At 39.9% G+C, this 22,965-nt stretch overlaps 1 protein-coding gene across 1 annotated transcript; it reads left to right on the forward strand.

The window, feature by feature from the left end:
• Positions 1-1,227: 1,227 nt before the first annotated feature.
• On the forward strand, positions 1,228-20,462 carry castor1 (cytosolic arginine sensor for mTORC1 subunit 1). Its single transcript, XM_020598307.1, has 9 exons — positions 1,228-1,659; positions 8,498-8,568; positions 12,187-12,380; positions 12,904-13,039; positions 14,559-14,682; positions 15,145-15,261; positions 15,731-15,813; positions 16,283-16,377; positions 19,637-20,462. The coding sequence occupies exons 1-9, from the start codon at positions 1,547-1,549 to the stop codon at positions 19,706-19,708; spliced, it is 1,005 nt and encodes a 334-aa protein (XP_020453963.1). The 5' UTR covers positions 1,228-1,546; the 3' UTR covers positions 19,709-20,462.
• The last annotated feature ends 2,503 nt before the right edge of the window (positions 20,463-22,965 follow it).

A 22,965-nucleotide genomic window follows, 5' to 3' on the forward strand; every position in this document is an offset into this window, starting at 1 on the left:
CTGTGCGACTAGATTACATGGTCAAGAATATGTGGACATTTCATGACAAAATATTGCTAATAATCTGCCCGACTCTTTTGTGAAAACTTTGAAACCTTTGAAATCTGGCTGCAAGGGTTTGCTCCCACTCAGTCACAAGAGCGTCAGTGTTGTTGGTTACTGATGTTGGCTGATGAGACCTAGTGGACTCAGTCAGCCTTTCAATTCATCCAAAAGGTGTAGGATGGGCTTGAGATCAGGGATCAAGTCCATCTACACTAAATTCATCAAATCATTTCTTTATGAATCTTGCTTTGTACTTAGGGACGTTGTAATGTTGAAAATAAGGAAACACGGTGCAAGTGCGTCAACACACAATTAGATACACCTAAAATAGTGTCAGCCTTACTATGTGTTGAAAATAAAACAAAAATTCTGCTACATAAAATGACTTTTATTATCAGACTTTCCTGTAATCTTTGCCTTTCTCATTTTGAATTCTTTATAATTTACAAAAAGACAAATGCAGGTGGATAGTGGTGTCATTCTTTTTGGCTATTTAAATCATTTCTGCTTCGGTGGTTTGGCATTAGAGTAATATAGGAATGACGGGGTTTTCTTTTGGGGGGGGTTCATAAGATTTTGTTTTATTACGGTAAAATAAGATCTGTGACAAACAACGGTTTATGACACTTACACATGTTGTTCAGCAAGATAATCCTCACAAGTGAACGCCACTTTTATGATTTTTCGAATCCTGGATACAATCGCCAGAAGTAAAAGGCTATTGTTAGGCTATAAACGAACTACACAACGGTCCCATGACTTTAGCGTCACTACCACGAAGAACGCGCTATATAGCTAATTGTAATTTGCTATATAGCGCATTGTTCTTCTACAAAATCTTTTCCTCTTAGCGTGACCCGATCTAGCTAGTGACCATGGTTGTGTCAGTTATTTTGAATAGGTTGCAAGTGCGTCAATTTAAAAATAAGGAGGTTATAAAGGCCGAATCGTGAGTAGATATCTCCGTGATGACGTGTAAAATCCCAGACTGCCTCTGTAGTCTTATTTAGCCACTTGTTAGCAAAGACTTGTAAAAGCATTAAAAATCATGAGCGGGGTATTTACTGACGTATTTCATAGAACAAGGCGTAAAAATTTATTGGCCTTGTGTTAACCACATACTGTATTTCAAGCGTATAACCAAAAATTCATAGACTCAGGACCGAGGGAACCGGAAGTACAAAAATGCTAACTCAGTTCCGGGTTTTAGGGCTCACCACTAAATGCATTAACCATCAACACTTGTTGCTTTAAGGGGAGGAGGCGTATCATGTCAGAGGATGGCCCTTTTATTTGAATATACGCTAGTTCAGCGGGGCTGGCGTTGGGTTGCGTAGTGTGTTTTTCGGCTTGGGAAGCGAGTATACCAGGACACCGTGATTGTCGGTAATGCTTACCATCCTGGTCTGTATTTAACGTTTGAATGATATCATTTAGCTAGTAAGGTGTTATTGCACCACGCGCTCACACAGAGGGGATTGCACTGCTTGCTAACGAGAATATGGACTTGCACATATTGGACCACAGGCTACGGGTCACCAGTATATCCAAGAATGGACTGGCGAATTTCACACACTCACTGATTAAACTCATATTTCTCCGGAACAGGACACGGTAAGTGTCTTTTGACTTTATGTCTCTCCAGTCCGGATATATGAGATAACTGTGTGGCCGAGGCATTGTTGGGCTGTTTGCCTGTGCATGCCCTGCTGTTCTGCCTCCACGAATGATATAGGCTACTGCTATGCGTATAGCTGTAAGCAATTACAGTAGGTTACAGTGTTTGGAAACCCGTACATCAAGCTGACTGTACTATTCCTATGACTGCATCCATTATGGTTCCACATAATCTAGGCTGTATTTGCACAAAAATGGCAGTTTAAATAAGACTGTGCATGGGCATATGTCAATATGCATTTATTTTGTAATCCCGTAAAATGTATGGATGAATGCCTTTTTTGCATGCTGCTTTCACTGAACACAGGACCAGTATAGGCCAAACGTCCCTTCCACTGTATCCTGGTGGTATCCTGTTTCTCCAGCACTTACTGTACTTGACCTTTGACCTCCTTTACCCAAAACCAACATCCAGTTTGCTAGTTGTCATAATCTCACGTTGGCACTAGCACCAGTTTTTAGTTAATCCCTCGATATCCCCTCAATAATTGTTCATTGCACTGGCTGTTCCACAAGTGTGGTTAGAAGCAGAGCTCAACATCTGTTTCCAGGCATAGGTCAGACAGTGGCTCAGCAACAGTTCAAATGTCAAGCTTAGAAGGTGTGTACAAATGTCAGGGAAGTTTTTCAACTTCATCGCCTTTGTGCCAGTCGAGATATTGCACTGTCCTTTCCTAAACATCCACTGTTTCAGATACAGAACAGCCCTTTAATAGGCAGTTTTGTAAAAAACATGACTGCACAAGTCTGGAAAGTGTTTTTCTTTATATCTTGTCAAGTGACAGAGTAATGAAATCTAAATCTCGTATGTCTGTTAAACGCTTAACATCTAACATATCTGTACCAGACTCATCTGGTCTGACACATCCACCACCTTCTAAACTTCTATTAGAAGTAAATAACTGTGGCCAGTAGGTTCATAATGATCAAGAACTGCATCCAAATTCACAGTAAGTATTTTATTTTATACAATTGCACTGTTTTCAATTTCCTGGTTTTCTGCATAAATTGGGCATGAAGTGTTTAGGGTCATTGTCCAGGCGCATCACTCAGCTTGTTCTGAGCTTCAGCTTGCAGACAGCCACCCTGACATTATCCTTTAGGATACCTTGATAATTCATTTTCCCCTCCACAATGGCAAGCGGTCCAGGTCCAGAGGCAGCAAAGCAGCCCCACATCATAATGCTCCCTCCACTGTACTTCACTGTTGGGATGATGTTTTCATGGTGGTACACGGTTCTGTTTATGCCATATGTAGTGCTGTGTGTTCTTCCCAGACAATTCTACCTTTGTTCATCTGTCCTCAAGACATTCTCCCAATAGTGTTGCGGAGTGTCAGTGTGGTTTTTGGCAAACTTCAGCTGTGCTGCAATGTTGTTTTTGGAGAGCAGCAGCTTCCTCTATGTTGTCCTGCCATGGATAACACACCTGTTCAATGTTTTGCATGTGGTTGACTCATGAAGAGAGATGTTAATCAACTCCAATGAATCCTTCAAGTCTTTAGCTGTTACTCTAGGGTTCTTTTTTTTTTTTTTTTACCTCATTGAGCGTTCTGCGTTGTGTCTTTGGAATGATCTCGGTTGGGTGCCCACTTTTATGGACAGTAGCCACCACACCAAGTCATTCCCATTTATAGACAACATGTCTAACTGTGGACTAATGAATAACTAAAGTCTTTGAGATGACTCTGTAGCCCTCTCCAGACTTTGGTGAAGATCAGATGTCATTTCATGCTCAATTTATGCAAACCAGGAAATTGCAAACAGCGAGCCTACATTTTCATTTGACTAGATTGTGTGAAGCGCTCACTGTCTTAACAAAACAAAGTAGGCTGATCCCAGAAAAGCATGTGTTGTCACACTTCCTTTTATTAGCAGGCTTGTTTCTTTTGCAGTGTGTTGTTTTGTATGCTTTAAAGCTATGACAGTGGTGTGGATGCTTTTGCCTTGTTTTACCTGTTCTTTTTCTGTAGCAGGAGTCGTGTGTGTGTGTGTATGTAATCAAACTGCAGGCGATCCAGAATGGGGAGTGGTGGACTGACTTCATGGCAGTTCACAACAGTTGTGGAGTAAGAACATGCCTGATTTCTTTGATTCATTTGAGTCATCTCCCTCTTTCAGGCCTCTGCTATTCAATAGAGAACAACTACCAGCGCAAAGTGATTTGAAAACAGTCCTGAACAGAATTTCAATCACTTGTAGAAACCAGGCTTATCCCAAACTGAGACATCATCCACTGCAGCTGAAGCTCTGAGACATCTGTGGTGCAGAGGAAATCGGAGACATCTTTGCCCTGTCTAGAAATAAGAACCCTTATTTGACGAGGCACAACATGCCAACTGTCAGTTACTGTATCTGTGAAGGTCAGCTCTGTTTACAGATTTCATATCGTCATTAGCCTAAGGATGAGAAAGGTCAAATGACCTCACAAGTGAGGATGTTTAAGTTGATTTCACAAATAAGACTTGATATTTGTGTAGTGGTATGCATTATAGGCTAGAGGTTCAATGTGTGGCTGTTTGTGTGTGTGTGTCTTATTCCACTGCTGCAAAAAGTGTATATATTTGTGCACTGGCCATGTTATTAGATTCTATCAAACACTAGAAGATGTGAATTAATCCTCCTACAACAGGCAACAAATATGGACCTTGACCTTAGCTGTTGTTTGGAGTCTATGGGCGTGATAATAATCAATGCCCAGTGTCTCAAAATATCACTCCTGGTGTACTGGATTTCATACAGTCCCCCTCTGTTGTTGTCGGTAACGAGAGCATAGTTTGAAGCAATACCTCAGCTGAGCCAGATACTCACTGGGGAATTTTCCATTTGTCTGCTTCAGTGCTCTGTTAAGTTTGGGACTTTAACTCTCCTCCCCCAGCTGCCTCATAACAAGCAGGGATTTCAAGAAAAAAGCCTTCTATTGTTCTGAGAAAAGAGGAGCCTCTGAGAATGTTATGGATCAGCTTGTGGGATGTTGCAAAGGCAGCACACTTTGCACTGACGCTCAGGCTGGGATCGCTCAAGGCTCACTCTGTACACTTGAAAATGACCGGTTTGCTCCACTCTTATCGTGTTTCCTCAGCTGGAGCATCAGTTGCAGACACCCTACCACCACGGCCGCTACCGCCCACTGTTCTGTGCAGCTTGATCAAAGTCCAGACTTTGTTTGCTTGGTTTTTATTTTAACTGCATTGGCTGCTTCATCACTACCTGTTGCTTTGTTGTCTGTTTTAGTTGTTCCCTCTCCATCTCTTCATGTTTCTTCATGTTTCAATAGAATAAGCTTGTTTTTCAGTTATTAGTGCTCACACACAGGCTGTCAATGTTACAGAGCACTGTACAAACATGTCAGATGAGTTGATTAATCATAGAGTTTATGAACTGCATGAACAGGTGACAAATGCATTTGGCAAGTTTCCACAGCCAAAAGACATCTTCAGGTCGACTCCAAGACCAAAAAGAAGAATAGGATAAGATAGACAACTGAGTAAAGTAGAAATTTCTTACATTAAAGAAGCTGAAACTCAGAAATCCTCAGTGACTCTGATAAATGACTTGATAATGAACTTAGGAGGGGCTCTAGACACTGTGGTGAGATTTAAAAAAAAAACTTTAATGTTGAAATGTATAACTGGAAAAGTGGTCTTTTAGTTGACTGAAAGTCACAAAATGCAAAACAATGTCACAATGTGGCCCATATCATACACGCACACACAACACTCCCCTTGCAACCCCTCACCCCCTGCCCAACGCTGCCCTGTGTGTTAAAACACAGCATGGAGTTGCATTTATGCTGGACTAATGTAAAAACATATGTCACTTTGCTGTCAGACTCCACTCTGGTTCTGTTATGCTATCGCAAGACAGCTTTTGCCTCAGTGAGAAATGTTGTCATGTTTTAAAATCATGACATTTCGTGGCACGAGATCTTGTCACACGCTGCTCCTGGACGTATAGCTTTTATATGCATCTATTTTCCTAAGTGATATGTAACAAAATCTTATGTTTGCAGAGCAGATCATTTTTTGAATGAAATAGGAATATTTCTTGAACAAGAGGTTTCAAGTTGTAGCTTCCTAATGATTCCCTAAGAAGTCCAGGGTGTACTGCAATGTACATGCAGTTTTCCTTTGACTGTGAGATCGATGAAAAGGGTTGAAAACCAATTGTAAAGATGGTGTCAGATAAATGAGTTTTCCAGTGTGCTTGTCAGTGTTGTGTAATGAAGCTTGGGTGAAGCGTCTTATCTGTACTTCGCAAACAGGAAACCAAACAAAGATGTTTCATAGATGGATATCCTTGAGGTTGCTTGACAGCACACTGTCACAGTATTATCGAGGTCTGGCTGCCTTGCAGGTATAATGTCAAAGTATTTAAATCAAATCAAATCCATTTTATTTATATAGCACTTTAAAAACAACATATTCACTCTATTCTCCAAAAAAAGAAACACTCCAAGCTCCACACTTCATCAGTCTCATTGGCAGGATAGATGCTTGGCTTACCTGCAAGAAACTGTGAGCTGTGGAAGGTGAAGGGTCAGCAGAAAATGACGGGGGTATTATAACACAATGGGCTGGCTGAGCCTGTGCTACAGTGTTCTCTCTGTTTCCCCCAAACCCAGTGTCTACTCTCAGACTTACCAACCTTGAAGCACTATCCCGCTGAGTTAGTGAGGGCTCAGGGCTGTGCCACCATTAACTCATCAAGTGCATGAGGGCTTTCTCACCTTCATTTTGAGCGCTTTATGCTCATTTTCAGTAAGTCAGCATTTCTGCCGACTTTACCCGAGGGAATTCCCCACAGTTCATTGCATTGTAATGTGAAACACAAGGCTAGCCTACCCGGGGAGGGTGGAAGTGTAAAAAAGGTAAACAAAGGATGGCACAGTAAGAATTTCATTGTACAGGGAAACACGTTTCCCAGCTGTGCATATGACAAATAAACACTTTGACCTTTCAAATGCCATAAAACAGATCAGAAGAAATATAAAGAATACGAACAGTGATTCTTATGTTAACTGATTTTATTCTAATGATGTTAGAACAGTGGCGTCGTTTTGGCGTTGTCATGATGATGTGATAGCCCAAGTCTCAAAGTGCTGTCCCAGGTGATGTCACTGAAGTCTTTGAGGGTTCAGGGCTTGAGACCTTAGGGAGGACATTGGGATCGGGGGGTTGTGTCTCTGTGGCGTGACTGCCCCCTCTCATGGCAGGGAATAGTTTTTGCTAAGTCAGGGGTTTTTCTGTCCTCAGCTGACTGATAAGCAGAGGAAGAGGAAGAGGAAGGTTCATCTCCTAAGAGAGGTTTTAAAAACAACAGGAATATGTAGCGCTTCCTTTAGGGATTCATAGAAAACAATCCATGATGCCATCCATGTAGAAATTGCTCCATATCTTCTCTATAGCAAAAAATAAAATAAAAAAAAACCACTCACTCAATAACAAGACTTTTTAAAAGCAAGGATATTTTTGGTTGCTTGATGGTATTTTGTGTTTTACTGTGGTATTTTTTTATTTACTGTCTTCTTGCATTAGTGGACTTGATATTTATGTAACACTAACTTTATCTGCCTAAATCACAAAGTAGCCCAGCCCTAAGCCTTTTACTTTGAGCTTTCAATCCACTCTTGGGAGTTTGAGCTTGAGTAGAGAGTGTTTTGAAACCCCAGAATAAAAGGCGTAGGGCTAGACTAGACGGTGCAGAATGTATACAAAGTCATTGTTAATGTTCGAGTGAACAAGAGGCTGTGGGGTCAGTCCAGCTTCCTGGTTTACACAGTAATCATCTCACCTAACACATCAAGTGTCTGTCCAATCTCTGTGTTTTTTGCTGTTGCATTTAGCAAAGACATTTTTGGATGTAGAACAGGAAGAATTTCTTTCATCCAGAAACTTGATTTGAAGTATATTGGGCCCCCAAAACTGTTGTAATCCAAGAAAATGTACTTCCTTTTCTGTACTCATACCAGATCCCATGGGCCTATTTGCCTTTTAAAAACCCGTTCCCTCATTCCCCTGCTACCCTTTTTGAACATTTCACAATGGCAACATTCAATAGAACCGAGTACTGGGGGCAGGCCAAGCTACAGCCTTTTAAAGCAAAGGCTTTTGGCTCTGATCCTAATGAAGATGCAGATTACAAACTGGTGACAAAGTGTAGTAAGTTATAATCAATGCAGATTCAAAATAAAATCCCAAACAAGTACTACTTTATATGTTTTGTCATCTCTTTGTAATTTTTTTTACCTCAGCGGATTGAGTCAGTTGACAAAGCTGAAGTGTTTGTAAATATTTAATGAAGGCATCTTTGTTTTGGAGAACAAGGTAGAAGAAGGTTGCAAGTGACTAAAAGCCTGCAACATGCAGACCTTAAAGGACACTGCACTGAAACTGGTGCAGAGATATGTGAACAAGTTAAGACTTGATTTTCATAGCAGATACATACTGTATATACAATGTTGCCCAGTCTGTTCTCGAGTGCAGCAGTGCCCCAGTTTGGTGTTACCCACCGTTTGCTGAAGACAAAGAGATGACGCTGGCATAGTGCTGAGCCCGGGCCTGTGCTAATTCAGTGACAGTTCCTTCTGAACCCTGTGCACATTTTGGAGAATCCTGTTTACTTAATTCCTGATGGTTGTTGTTATGAAAATATAAACCTCTCTTTGTTGTTGACAGTGAATAACCCTGTTTTTCCACACTGTCTTTTCTCTCTCCTCCCCATCTTCTGCCTTCATTTTATCTCAGTTTCCAACATCTGTACTTCCTCTGTTTCAGATGCAAGTTTTTCAGTCTCACGGAGACACCAGAGAACTACACAGTTGTCCTTGATGAGGAAGGATTTAAAGGTAAAACACCCTTGTGTACACAAATCTTTTGTCCTACCACACCCTCTCTCAATTGTGCACTAAAGTGTATACTGACACCATAAAATCCATTTAGTATAATGTTCCCAGTTTGTACAGAACAGAAAATGATGCAAGACATGCACTGATGGATGCCAGCCTGTGAAAGGAGTTGTATAATTTGTTTTCTGGCTCTGAATGAGCATTATTAAGTGTAAAGGTCAAGCCCTAGTGATGTCACCAGGGTTATCTGTGGGTGTGGATGCTTCCTTTTGAATAGAAAGCCTGTGTTACAAACAGGGGTGTGGAGCTCGAAAGACATGTACATTTGCTAGACAGCAGTTTTATAGACTTACAGGGACTAAAAGTCATGACATTTTGCTGTACTGCATAAATGCTTTCCTTTTCTATCTATCTTTGGTGAGTTCCCAAACTGTACTGAAGTGCGATACTCTTTTAAAAACAAGAATGCAAAATATTTTTCCACGGGCTCAGGACTTTGTTTTTCATTTTCTGCGATCTTCATGGAGCGGTCTTATCATGATCTATAGTGTGTTCTGATATTTCTAAGCTGTGAGTAGCTCCTCCAGAATCCAACACCACCGCTAATTGTTACTTTTTTTTATAAACATGTTGCCTGCTCAGAATACGGTTTGAGCTAGTATGCAGTCCTGAATTGCACTACAACATAGGTCGGTTATACCACACCAAAGTTACTTCCTTCCTTCCTTGTTCCCCTCACAGACTTCATGTGGTAGAATGGGTGTATGAAACCATATAATGCAGGAAAAATACCCCCCCAAAAACAGCTTGTGAACTTGGTAGATTGTTGCCTCCTTCATCCCTTTGGTATAAATCTTCACAGACAGGGAAGGCTGGTGGCGGTGTTGTAGGTGTGCAGGTGAGCTGCTGCTGCTATGAGGTGCCTCAGACTTGCAGAGCTCAAGTGCAGCTTTACAGAGAAGCAGTTTTCCCCTTTTTCTTTTAATTCAAGCTACACGTATGGTTAAAATCCTGATTAAATAATCTGTACTGACTTGAGTGCATTTTGACAGACACAAGCAAAAAGTGCAAAAGCAGTAGTTACTGTGCACATTAACACAGCACAACTTGTTTGTGTGTGGCAGAGGTGGGCTTGATGGGTGATTTATATTGGTTAAGTTGTATAAATGTATACATTCAATTATTTGTTTATTATTGAGATCATAGCTAAAGTTGGTGATGTACTGGACTACAGGCGTTCCTAATAAGCTGACCCTCTCGTGTACGTAGCTGGGGAGGACAAAAAGGTAGACACACCTCTGAATATAATGTAGTCCAGTAGAACACCACCTTTAACTATGACCTCTGTAATAAACATATAACTGAATTTATACATTTATGACAATTTCACCAAAAACTGAAACGTTTTGAGCTTCATAAACAGATGTTAAGGTGGAAGTGTTGCACTGAACTGCATACAGTTGAATTAGGTACAGATGTACCTAATAAAGTGGCCTGTGAGTGTATATTGCCACAGGGTGCTCTGTTCCTCTCCATCTTCCTTCTAAGTGAGTGGCTATTTTAAGAGGTTTCAGCCACAAGGGGCCGTCTGTGGCAAACAATACCAACCAGAAAAATGATTTTTAGGTCGAAGACGTTTCACCTCTCATCCAAGAGGCTTCATCAGTTTGGCGTTGTTGCAGATGTTTAGTTCAGTCCTTTGATGCCCAACAATGTCGCCTAACGACTGAGTCATTATAGCCCAATATCGGTGAGCGTTGTTACTGTCGACGATACTGTCCCAAACGTTTTTTAGGTTTGGGAAAAGTGTCCCTTTGAAATGGAGTAAAGAAAACAGTTTATTCACTGCAGGAGACAGACATCATTTGGTAATGTTTGTAGTTTTCTGAATAGTAACGAAACATAACCAAAACATTTGGTCTCCTCTGAGGATTTGTGAAACTTTCTATGAAAATGCATCTTAAACATGCAGGGAGGATTCTTTCCCCACTGGGTATTCAGAATTGTGCTCCATTTCAAAAGTAGTGAATCAGGACCTTGGTAACAATGTATCAAGCTTTTAAGTTTGTTATTTAAGTAATAAAAGGTTATGGTGCACATCTCTCTAAGTCATCGCCCCAGTATCTCTCTGTTCCAACTTGGTGTTTACTCCCTGGATAGACGCCTGATTCCCAGGTAGCTGCCAGTTTCCACTCCGTTCATACTTTGTGAAGAAGAGTGAAATATCCCGTTCCTCCATTTTGGCCCAGAGACTCAGGATGTTGCAGTCACATCGGAGGAACTTGGGTCCCAGCTATGGCCAAGCCTCTAGTGGTGACACAGATACTCTCCTGAGCATAATTTTATTTACACATGTAGTTGGGCGGTATAAATAGCAGGGGGCTTTTACATCTCTGTGGCGAAGGAAGAAACAAAAGGTAACGGAGAAGAAGTGTGGGTGTGTGTGTGTGTAAGCACATTATACTCAGCAGCAAACAGGAAGTAGTTACTCAAAGCTGCCTCATAGTTTACACCTTCACAAACGGAGAGATAAATCACCAGTAGTATAATGTTGTGATACACCCCTGTAGAGTGTACACAGTGTGCCTGTCACCTCCATGTGCTCTTAGCTTGTGACTGCCATTCCTGTTTCCTGGGGTGGTTTGGCTGCATTTACCATATGTATGCTGTCATGCTGTTTCACTTGCCATCTGAATGAATAATTTTGCAGTAGTTTTATTTAAAGCTATTGTATGGAAAAAAGTTTTTTTTTGTTTGTTTGTCCCCCCCCAATATTTTTGTGGAGCAGGACTGGGCGGAGTTTGATCATGATGTCAGAAGACCCTAAAGCATTTTGCCACAGACACTGCTGTGTTTACCAGTTTCAGATGTAGTCAACATACTATCAGTCACACAGTTTTTCATTTGCATAATTAGCTCCTCCTCATGGAAATGCCTGTTCATTTTCCTACTGGTGTGGCAATAATGTGGCAGACCCATTATTTTTACACAAGTATACTCATGGAATTTAAAAATGCACCACCTGTATTGCAATTAGTGGTGTGTTTTGAAATTTCATGAGTATAGTTTGCATAATCAGTGATGTAGATGGAATATTCATCCAGTAACCACTGATTTGGTAAATTGAAGGGGTATTTTAGTGTTTCATAAAAATGTGAAATTTAAAAGAGATTACTTTTTAGTCCCTACAATGGATCAAATTCCAGAAAGGGTGCATGTTGTATTTCCAGTAATGCACCCCAGTAGCACATTTAATCAAAAGTTCTTTGGCGATTAAATTACACCCCATACTCATGTGATCTGCCAAATCTCTGACATCTTAAGCCTGGCACCAAATTAATTTCTCAGACTCCAGAAACAGTTTTATTGAACACCCTGTGCAAGTTTTTGTGCAAGCCTCATCTTTCTAAACCAGTCAGCGAAGGTCAAAGTCAGAGGTAGACTAACGGCTGTTAGTCGGTATGTGAACACACTTGGTCCTACTACTCATCGTCCACTGAGGCTTGGAGCTAGTATTAACTGTTGGAAGACGCTGCCATGGCTGAAGCAAACTGGTGATTCCTAAATGCATGAGTAGAAAGTCATGCATACTGACCACTTTTCCTCTTGATCCCTCAGAGCTCCAGCCCTCAGAGCATCTCCAGGTAGAGAGCTCCATCTGGCTGCCGTTGAATGTGGTCTCCAACGGCAACGCCTCAAGCAGCTCACAGGCTGTCGGTGTGACCAAGATCGCCAAGTCGGTCATCGCCCCACTGGCCCAGCAGCATGTCTCTGTCTTCATGCTCTCCACTTATCAGACTGACTTTATCCTGGTGAGCCCCATCTACTTTAGACTTTTTACCTTTTGCTCCACTCTGTTCCACTCCAACCTAATCAGCTTTCACGAACATCTTGTTAAAATAAAATAGGCACTCTAAAGCTTTTCACTGTTACAGTTTATAGCCATCTGGAGCATTTCTTTTCCAAACTCTCGTCTCACAAAGAAGCCCCTGACCTGCTGAGCTCTGCCAGACAAAAGCAGCCACGCTGTCTGCGTTTTGCAGTTGAGGAATTAATTCTCAACAGAGCTGAGGGCACTAAAAAGTTAGTTGATATATTACATGTAAAAGTGTTAAGTGGGCAAAAATAGATTACACACAGACAGATGTTTGTGTCAGCAACTATATTAATGGCTGATATGCTAGTTGAGCTCATATCTTCCCTTAAAGTGAGACACTCTTGTGCCCTGAAAATATCTATCGTGTATTGATTGATTGTATGGCTTTTTGATTAAGATATTTATACACATTTCACAGTGCTCTGAAACGTCTCTCTGCCAATATATGTGTTGTGTAGGTAAAAGAGAAAGACCTGTCTGTAGTCATCAGCACTCTGGAAGAAGAGTTCAATATCTACAAGGAGGTGAAAGGAGATTGTGTCCCTGTGCATGGCCAGGATGTTTCCAATGGCCTTCAAAAGAACGGCAAAGAAGGTAGAGGTTGCAGTCCTGTTTGGTATCAGTGCACTTACCCTGCTTGTATTGATCGAGCTTGACTCAGAGGAGGCAGTTAGAAGAACTGGAGCTCCACCTAGAGGTTCTCTGAACCTGTAGGGTAAAGACTTCCGCATCACATAGGAAGTGATCTGAAAACATAGTCACAGATTGAAGGATTAATTTGGGTAGAAGTATTATGTTGCTTAAATATTACTTACTTCGAAGACCACTTGTACTGAAATCATGGAAAAGTACAGACAGATTGCCAAGAAAACAATCTTTCAAAATTGGAAATCAAAAAAATCACTACAATAAACCAGTGGACCAACTTTCTGACAGAATACATCACATTAGAGAAAATGGCATCCACTCACAAGAATAGCTTATCAGCTTTTTATGACACATGGAACCCATTTTTAACACATTTCAACTTGAATCAAATACCTGGGGCTGAGGCCACACACATTCCCTCCAACCTCTAGAAATGTAACAAGCTGATTTTATTAGTAGTACTGTTATCATCATTATTATTGGTAATTTTGTTTTATTCACTTCCCCTCCTTTTCCCTTTCTTGCATTTCAGTCCAAAAAACTGTTACTAGAGAAACTTGTCACATACATTTCAGTGTATACTGTGACTATTGAGGCAGTTTAACATGATGGTGCCATGTTTCAGTCATTTTTCTACAGAAGCGTCTCTGGCACAGTGCCTGCTGAGGTTGGAATAGCATTTCTGTAACTTGATGTAGCTCAAATGTGAATGTTAGCTGATCAAGTAGCAGATGATGTGTACTAGGGGTGTGATGAGATGTTTGTTTTCACGGCCCCTCCTGGAGATTACACCCTAGTTTGTCATTCTGGATGATCTGAGCTTCATTCTGCCACTTCATTTGTAAACAGGGTCTTTATTCAACACTAAACTGTGTCGCCGTGAACCATGCATGTTATCAGTGTTCTTGGACAAAATGCAAACACTCGAGTGCGGATTCTGCGCAGCAGAGTGCGCATTGTTTGAGTCAATCGATCACCACGCTGTAAATTTTAATATCACAACTTTTCCATCATGTTTTTACTGGTTCCTTTGCACGATGTACGCTTTAGAGCAAAGGGAATCTGCTGTTCAGGGACAGCTGTTGAGCTTAACAAAGCCATGTTTGATTAAAACAAACATCACAGTATATGACATTATATAATTAACCAGTGCAAACAGGCAGGGTCCACATTCATTTTCAAGCATAAAAGAACATTTGGACCTCACTGTGTGCTTTACAAGAAGTGATTTTCACCATGACGTGCACAACGAACATGCTGTACAGTGTGAGCAGAACATGCTGAAACATGTGTTAACCCTCTGCCTCTCCAGTATGTGTCAGACTAGCCTGGAAACATTTCTCTCACCAGATTTGCAGTTTGTTTGCTGTTTTTTGTAGTTTTTTAAATATATATATTTTTAGAAATGTCTGAAAGTATTTCACACAGCTGTTCTTATAAATTAGCACTGTCCTTGTTTTTCCAGCCATCCAGCCTACAGTTCACCCAGTGCTGATCCCAAAGAACCACTTCTGTGTCATGTCCTTGGACCCGGACACACTGCCGTCCATTGCCACCACACTCATGGATGTTCTCTTCTATTCCACCAGGTGAGCATCTTGCTTGCTCACATTGCTGCAGTACCTTTCAAAAACACAAGGTGGCAGCACATGATGCACAGTAGACACCAGCTTGCTGGCTAGAGGTTGTTGTGCATTAATCACGACTGATTCCTCACAGGTAACTTATTATTTCACATCAAGTTTAATCAGTTCTCACATCATTTTGAAAACTTAGATATGAGACGTGCTGACCTTTTGTCAAACACAGATAACACAGAGAATCGTTGTCCAGGCAAAATAAAAATCCAAAATAAATCCGTTTATCTGTTGTTTAAAAATGCGTCATCATGTTTTTATTCTCCTGAAGTAAAACCACATTTTCTCTGTGACTCATCTTTTCCCCTGTGTTGACAATTATTCTAATGTGTCATTCACTTCATATGTTACTATAATATAAATGACCTGCTTTGCTTCTGTGCTGTCTTGCTGAATATGTCTTGTCCTCTCTAGTCCTAAAGAGGACATGCAGTCATCTCCCAGCCAAGACCTGGACTGTATCAAGTTCTTTTCCTTCTCCCTTATCGATGGCTACATCTCACTGGTGATGGACACTGAGGCTCAGAGAAAGTAAGGACTCTTCATTTTCGCTCCATTAAAATGCTAGAATGGCCAAAACAAATAAACAGCATCCAGCAGTTTTATCCAGAGGTGCTTTGGGCCCATAAACATAGGGAAAAGGTTATTTTTGTGTTTACTTAATTGACAGTCCTCAGGCAGAGTTTACCACAGTCCTGATATTGTTTAAAATCTGTAATGGAATTACAGTGGCTCTGTGACACTTTCCATTTAACCAATTTTAATTCAGCTCCTAAGTCAAAAGCAGCACAGAGCTGACACAGCTCAGTTGTCTAATAACGGCATCGTTGCCCCTTTTTTTTGGGTCACTTTCGCGGGTGTTGCGGTTTCAGTGTCTGTGTTCGCCAGCTTTTATCTAATGGTTGCTAGAAGGAGGTCTTCCCCTGTCCATCTCTGAAGTCTTGTGTGTGTTTGCACTCAGCTGCTTGGCAGAAATCAGTGCTTGATCTTTGTGCTGTAGGTTTCCTGCAGATCTTCTCTTCACCAGCTCCTCTGGGGAGCTGTGGAGAATGGTTCGCATAGGGGGACAACCGCTGGGCTTCGGTAAGGCCACTCTGTTGTATATGCCTCCAAATGTAGCAGCTTACTCTACATACAGCTTAGAAGCATGTCAGTCATATAGTACATTCCCATGTGCATCTGGAGTTGCTTCCCCCTGCGGGGATCAAACACGTTGCTTTGGTGTCTGACTGTTGCTGCAAATCAAATCAGAAATGTTTTAGTATATATAAAATGGTCTTACTCTGACCAAATAAATCAAAGCAAAGTCTGTGTATTGGTCAGACATATGCTGAGGTGGAAACTATGTAACAGACTCTGTAGTGTCAGTTCTATTGTCTTGTGTGTTTTTCTTTACATTTGTTGAATTTACAGTTGTTAGTAGGTTTAAATCACTTGCTTGTTGACTTTTTAAATTAATACACAGACAGAAATCTGTAGCAGATTTTAACACCTGTTTATGACTGCGGTCCTGTTTTCAGCGAGTTTCTCCTCCACTCTCTCTGTTTTCTAGATGAATGTGGTATAGTTGCTCAGATATCTCAGCCTCTGGCTGACAGTGACATCTCTGCCTATTACATAAGCACCTTCAGCTTCGACCATGCTCTGGTGAGTCCAACATGTCCGTGTCATTTCTGCTGTTGTCATGGAAGTGAAAGCTTCAAAGTCAGTACGTTTGTGAATCAAATGCATAGTGCTGTAGGAGTGAGTCCTAACACCCAGAAATTAGTTAGCATTTTTGCACTTCCAGTTCCCTCACCCAGAAATCAATGTTGTTGGTTTTTTTTATGGGTTTTTAGTTAGACAAACAAAATAAGGTTTGTGGTTAACACAAGGCCAATATATTTGCATGTTTTAGTCTAGCAGACAAAATATGTGATTAATACCTCACTCAGGATTTTCAAGTCTTTTATCTGCAGAGGTTGTCAGGTATATTAAACGTCATCACAGTGACTCATCTACTCACTAGTCCACCCTTACAGCCCCGTTGTATTGGTACTCACACACTTGCAAACTATTCTGACACAGTTATGATCACTAGCTAGATCAGGTTACGCTAAGAGAAGCATTTTGTAGAATGTATGTTTGGTGTGCTCACCAAATCCAATTACGAATCGGAAGCCATGGTGGTGATGCTCAAGTCATGGGACCGTGGTGTAGTTCTTTTATAGCCTAACAATAGCTTTTTACTTCTGGCGATTGTATTTTGGCTTCAAAAATCATAAAGTGGTGTTCACTTGTGATTATTTTACTGAACAAAATGTGTAATAAGCTTATGTTTGCCAATCCAATCCAAAAGCCTATGGAAAAATCCCACTGACTTTTTATCGAAGGATACGAGGCGATGCTAACTTCTGGATTGGCCTACAAAAATACGTCATCCGTATGGCACTCTATTACATGGCTATTTAAAGACTTAAGGTTTGGCTCTGTTTCTTAATGTGGGAAATGGAGACTGATAAAACCGAGCATATGTCACATTATTAGCATTCCTGTGAGGTTTACTCAAGAGGGAAGCTCAGGGCTAGCGGTTAAAAATCATTTCAGGGTGTTTCCGCTCATGTGAGCTTGTTACCTGACCCTGGTAAATTTTGAAGATGAATCAGTTATCTTAAATATATTTAGAAAAAAAGAGCAGAAGACACTAGAGAGGTGACCAAAAATGCACTAATGGAAGAAAGAAAAATCCAAATCACTTCTAGAAATTAATAAAAAGCCCTTATTGAGATGGATTTCATGTTGAGGATTTAAAAACTATTCATTTTCAAAGGTGGGTTACAGCCCACATGTAGCGGCATAAAACCGCCTTAAACATATGATTTTAAAAATTCTGTTATGCAGATGTGTATTTATACAAAAGCAGTATTAAAATGATTGGACCCTAAAATCTTGATCTGACACAAAACAGTTTAACAAATAAAGCACTTTTATTTACTTTAAATTGCTTCTTGAATGTTGTATTTAAATAATGTGTGTTCTCTGAAACATTTCATTTATATATTACTTCTTCAGTATACTTTTTGTCATTTTTATCTTGGTGGAATTTATGGAGATTAAATGAACCTTTAAGGTAAAATAAAATGTATCTATGAAGTTTTTTGATCAACATTATTTTATATATGGTCAGGTTTTTATTACATGACCTAATAAGGATCCTTTTCAACAGGAAGCCTTGTAACGCTGGCTCTTGGTATATTCATGTAAAACAGTGTTTTTGAGGTGTGTGCAAGTTTACTGCATATGTGATCTGAAACTCCACCGTTGGTTTTGTTTTCTAATTTTTTTTTCTGTCAGCAACTCGCATCACAGAAATTACCAAGAAAGGTTTATGTAGGTCATCTTATGGTTTATCTTATGCAGAATTTATGTCACTGTGCAAATCAGCAAAATCAAATTTACCTCCTACATAAGCATCCTTGTGCTGTCACCAGACAGTGCCAAAATTGTCTTTTCTTCAAATGATCAATCATACCTGGTTCCTGGGTGGCACAGCGGTGCTGTGGTTAGCGCTGTCGTCTCACAGCAAGAAGATTCCAGGTTCAGGTCTGGGCTGACACCTTGGGTCACTGTGCGTGGCTTCCCTCCTGGTACTTCAGCTTCCTCCCACAATCCAAAGGTAGTCCATGTAGGTTGATTGGCAATTCTAAATTGTCCATAGAAGTGTGTGTGTATGTGGTCTCTAAGTGTCGGCCCTGTCCAGGGTGTACCCTGCCTCTCGCCCCTGGCATACGCTCCTATTCAGAAATAAGAGGTATAGATATTGGATGAATGGTTTCTGTAGACTGTTTTGTGGTTTGGCTCCACTTTGAAGGATTTTCCCAGTCTTAAATGGTGTGATCCATGAGAAGTGAGTGTACAACGTTGATTAATTGCATTATCAGCGATTGCTGTTTTAAAAAGAAAAAAAAACTCTCTCTTTCTGCTCTCCCTCCCCTGTAATGTAAAGTATTCATACTATCTTCTAGTCTGAGGTACTTGGGCTGCCTAATTGCTAAATACTGAAAAATGCAAGTAAAATGAGGATGAATGGAGTCTGTATTCATCATGACCTTTGTCATGATATTGAATCTTTAGGTATTCTCCTACTGTTTGGGCAACTGTTAAAATGTTTTGGAAAGGAGTTTGACTCACTGTATTGCACTATTGTTGAACTTAATATAACCATAAAACATCTTAGTCACAGAAAGTCATTGCACCTTGTTAATGACAGAATTTGGTATTTACCAGAACTGTGCAAACTGGTCTAATAATAAACAACAAATTCCAATGGAAAAAAATTAAACTAGGTGTGACATCACAGTGACTCCTGCTTAGGAGGAACTCTTTGAATCTAATCTGCCTGGTAAATAAATGAGGTCACGGGAGATTATCTCTGCTGTGGTATTATGGTAGAAGTATAGATTTGGAGGTAATATTTTACTTTTAGCAGACTCTGTAGTCAACACAAGCTAAATGTTTGTGAAGAGGAAGAATAAATAGGATGGAAGTCATTCAGAAAGCTCCTGATCAGGTAGTTGCAATAATAGAAATATTTGAGAACATTTCCTAACATTGAACAGAACAAAGCTGCGTCATTAGAACATGTGCATAGGGGATGACGGGAGGTCACTCCTAGGCTCATACTTCAGTACATTGTTCTAATTTATTTTATCTTCAATAAAGTCTAAGGGAAATGCCAGTTAATTTAATGGAATCTGCTGAATGTGGGAGATTTACTTCCAAATGAATGCTAATTGTGTTCCATGTCTGCCAGATGTGTAAGTAGGTAACTGTTTGCTAACATGTTCATTAACTTTATAAGGTGGTAATGTGTCAGTGTTGAGTTTAGAGCTAAGTCAACCAGTACTACTTTAACTTTCTTTTTCAGGTCCCCGAGGAGGACATAGTAAGTGTGGCAGACATGCTCCATCATCAGAGGAATGAACCAGCCAACAGCTGATTTCTGAAGTTACATCTGAGCTGGGCGATCCTGGCTGCCAGTGGCCAGGAGTGGCAGGTCAGCAGGCAAGGAGGTTTACTCTGTGCCTAGACTAGCACTGGACTGCTAGCAGTATTACCTACTATAAACTTGCAATGAAGCGCTTCTTTGTGGCGTGCACATACATTTTGCCTGTGAGGCCTCCTGTCTTACCTTTCCCAAGGCAGGATGCACTGAGTCCCAGAGGGCCCACCATGTCGCACAAGCACACCAAAATGCAAAAAAGTGAGACCTATAACCATGAATGATGGACTCTCTTGCTCTCTTATATAGAGACTCGTTGAATGGTCTGAACTGTTTATTTTGCTACATACAGCAGAACACACATATATTTCACCGGTGGTATAAACATAACAGTAATGTTTATATCACAATGTTTTATGAAGAATCTTAGTTTGGAAGTAGTCTGGAATTTTCATGCAAAATGAAACTTTTTGTTTGTTTAAACAACACGGCTCTCCCATTTCAGAATGTGCAGGTAGTTCTTGTGTATTCACTGCTACAATTTTTTCTTTTTCTTTTGGTCAGCATATCCTAACTATAGGTCATTAACACTAGGTCTTTTTGTTATTTGCACAATAGACTTGTTAGCTAATATCACTTGGACGTTTTCTTTGGTAGATCTACATTTTGTACAATTTAAAGGAAAAAGTATTCTATAGAAATGTATAATTTTTGTGCTGCTTCATTCAATAAAGAGTATAGAAAACAGGAAGTCTTTGTTCACTTCTTGACATGAATGAGTTTTTAAAACCTCATTTACCAACAACTAGTCAATACCTCATGACAGGCGGATCTTGCCTCTACCGTTCAGCATGTCAGACCATTTATGGTCTTAACAGGGACTGAACAAATGAGATGACTGTAGTAATAGTATTGCATTTCCTGGAAAATGCTGTGGTTCTTGGCCTGTCCTTGCTATAGAAGGAAGTTTTGAGCCACCACCTCGAAAGGCATTATCATTTTTGTTTTTGAATCTGTGGTGATGTATAAAAATCCCCATAAAAGCCTAAAAATCTTTAGCTAGAGTTGGGACAGAGATTGTTCCTCAAATGGTAAAAACGGGAGCAAATAAGGCCTTTGACCTACATCTTTGACCTTGGCTTTTAGCAGACTTTTTCTGAAAATGAAACAAACTCTATATGTTGCTTTAGCAACATGCACCCGCTGTTTATCTGCAGAAAATTAAATAATGGTCATCTATGGGATTTATTTAAAAAGAAATTATTTAAAACCGTCACTTTTAGGATATTCTTAGGTTGAAATTAAAAGTACAGTTGAACGTCATCAGCCTATAACTGAGATATGCCTTTAAGCTCATCTGTCCAAGGGGAATCAAAGAAAATGGGATCCAGAATGGAACCTTGAGGAACACCAGAAGGACAAGCCCCATATCCGGAAAGCTCCCATCAGAGAGGTAAGGGCAAAAACCTGCCAACAGTATTTATTCTATGTGTATAAGATGGCACTGAGCTGCTTCATTATGAGTCATAAAAAGTGGTTATGTTGCAGCATGTACAGTATTTCATTAAACATCTTGTGACCCCTCAATCACCTTACTATTCCTTTGGGCTTGGGAACCACAGTACTGAAGGACAAACTCATTGAATTCACTACAAATTGTGCTGACTTTGCCCAATTTCTTCGACATCTTTATTTTATTCTCGGAAGCCTCAATTATACAATGTAAAGTGAAATGGCGTATTAATGTGTGGATATTTTCTTCATGGTTTGGTACGTTTTATGTCTGGTGACTTTTTTGTTTTTATGAGAGTTTGTGAATCTTAATCTGCAAGATATTATCTGAGGAACATGTGAAACATTTAAGTCACACCTTTGAGGCTGTGGCAAGTGCCACAACGTCATAACATGAGTGATGTAGACAAGAAAACATGCATCATATTCCACATAGTGTGTGAGGGTGGGTGGGTGTGTGTCAGTAGGGATGGACATAAATGACAGTACACTTGAAATACTGTGTGTATATATAGACCAGTTTACCAGTGAAATGTATTTTACACAGTTGCACCTTGCTGTTTTTATGCAGTTTGTGTATCAACAACCACTTATTTTTAAGCAAGGCCGTTACTATGGATCATAAATCCAGTCAACTATGGACTCAGTGGCACTATGGTAAATATCTTTAAATAACATATTTTTAAAAAATGTTTAATGTACATTCTTAGTTCATGTTTTAATATATTTAATACTTCATATAAAAAATTTGATTTGTTATTTAAGTTATAAATTATGTTAAAAGCCAACTTGTATACATACATCAATATGTCAGAGTGTACATTTATTAGTTTAGCATATTGTAGTGAATGTGCACACCTACTGTATACAGAATACCAGGGGAAGACCATTCCTCCTCAAATGAATACTTAATTGTAGTTTTTGTGGCAAATTATTAAATTACAAATTTTAAAAGGAAGGAAGCCATACATGTCAAAGACCTTATTTACGTCCTGTGATGTTAGAGCATTTCCATTTCACTTAGAATACAGGAGTCAGTGATGCTTACAGCAGGGAGCTCTAGTTAGCCATCAGTATTTAGGGAATCTTATTCAATTCTGTATTTATGTTATTTATTTTATGTCTTTCTTGACAACTTGAGAAACCAATGTGCAGTAGCTTTTGGTGCCTTAAGATTTTGTCATTAACCAAAGACAGGCACCCAATTTTTTTTTGGCTTATGACTACTTAAAACAAAGTAATGTGTGCATGTGATCCCTTGTCACAGGTTCCATTTGTTTACAGTTTAAATAATTCCACCAAACATGATCTTTTATTAGTACTTGCCTTCATGCTCTTGGAAGTCCAGTGGAGGTCAGTGTTTTCTGCTCCAACCATGACCGTCTTTAATGACATAGAGAGTGCTGTGCGTGTTACGGAAGCACTGCTACATGAAGCAGGAGAACTACTGAATGAATATGTAAGTACCGCTCAGTGAATACGTTATGTTGTCATATTTCATAGGCCCATAACACCTTTGAGTTACTATTTCTTCCACATTTTGCTGAAACAATGCACAACACTCTGCTACTGGAAACATTTTGCACCTAGTACAGTTTTTGTTAGCAGATGCAAAATGCTTCACTTTATCCATTCATCTTAAACTGATCAGTCACATGATCAAAATTCCTATTTGACCTCTGTTTCTTTGTACCACTATTGGCGCAAGATTTCTAAAAAATATAACTGAAGTTATACTTTGA

The sequence above is a fragment of the Monopterus albus genome, unplaced genomic scaffold, assembly GCF_001952655.1.
Source record: "Monopterus albus unplaced genomic scaffold, M_albus_1.0 scaffold37.1, whole genome shotgun sequence".
Lineage (NCBI taxonomy): Eukaryota > Metazoa > Chordata > Actinopteri > Synbranchiformes > Synbranchidae > Monopterus > Monopterus albus.

Excerpts from the sequence above, each read along its gene's own strand:
- castor1 (XM_020598307.1), top strand. The coding sequence starts at position 1,547 with ATGGACTTGCACATATTGGACCACAGGCTACGGGTCACCAGTATATCC. Across the intron at positions 8,569-12,186 it reads TGATGAGGAAGGATTTAAAG|AGCTCCAGCCCTCAGAGCAT; the intron begins GTAAAACACCCT and ends TTGATCCCTCAG. Across the intron at positions 15,814-16,282 it reads GGGACAACCGCTGGGCTTCG|ATGAATGTGGTATAGTTGCT; the intron begins GTAAGGCCACTC and ends TCTGTTTTCTAG.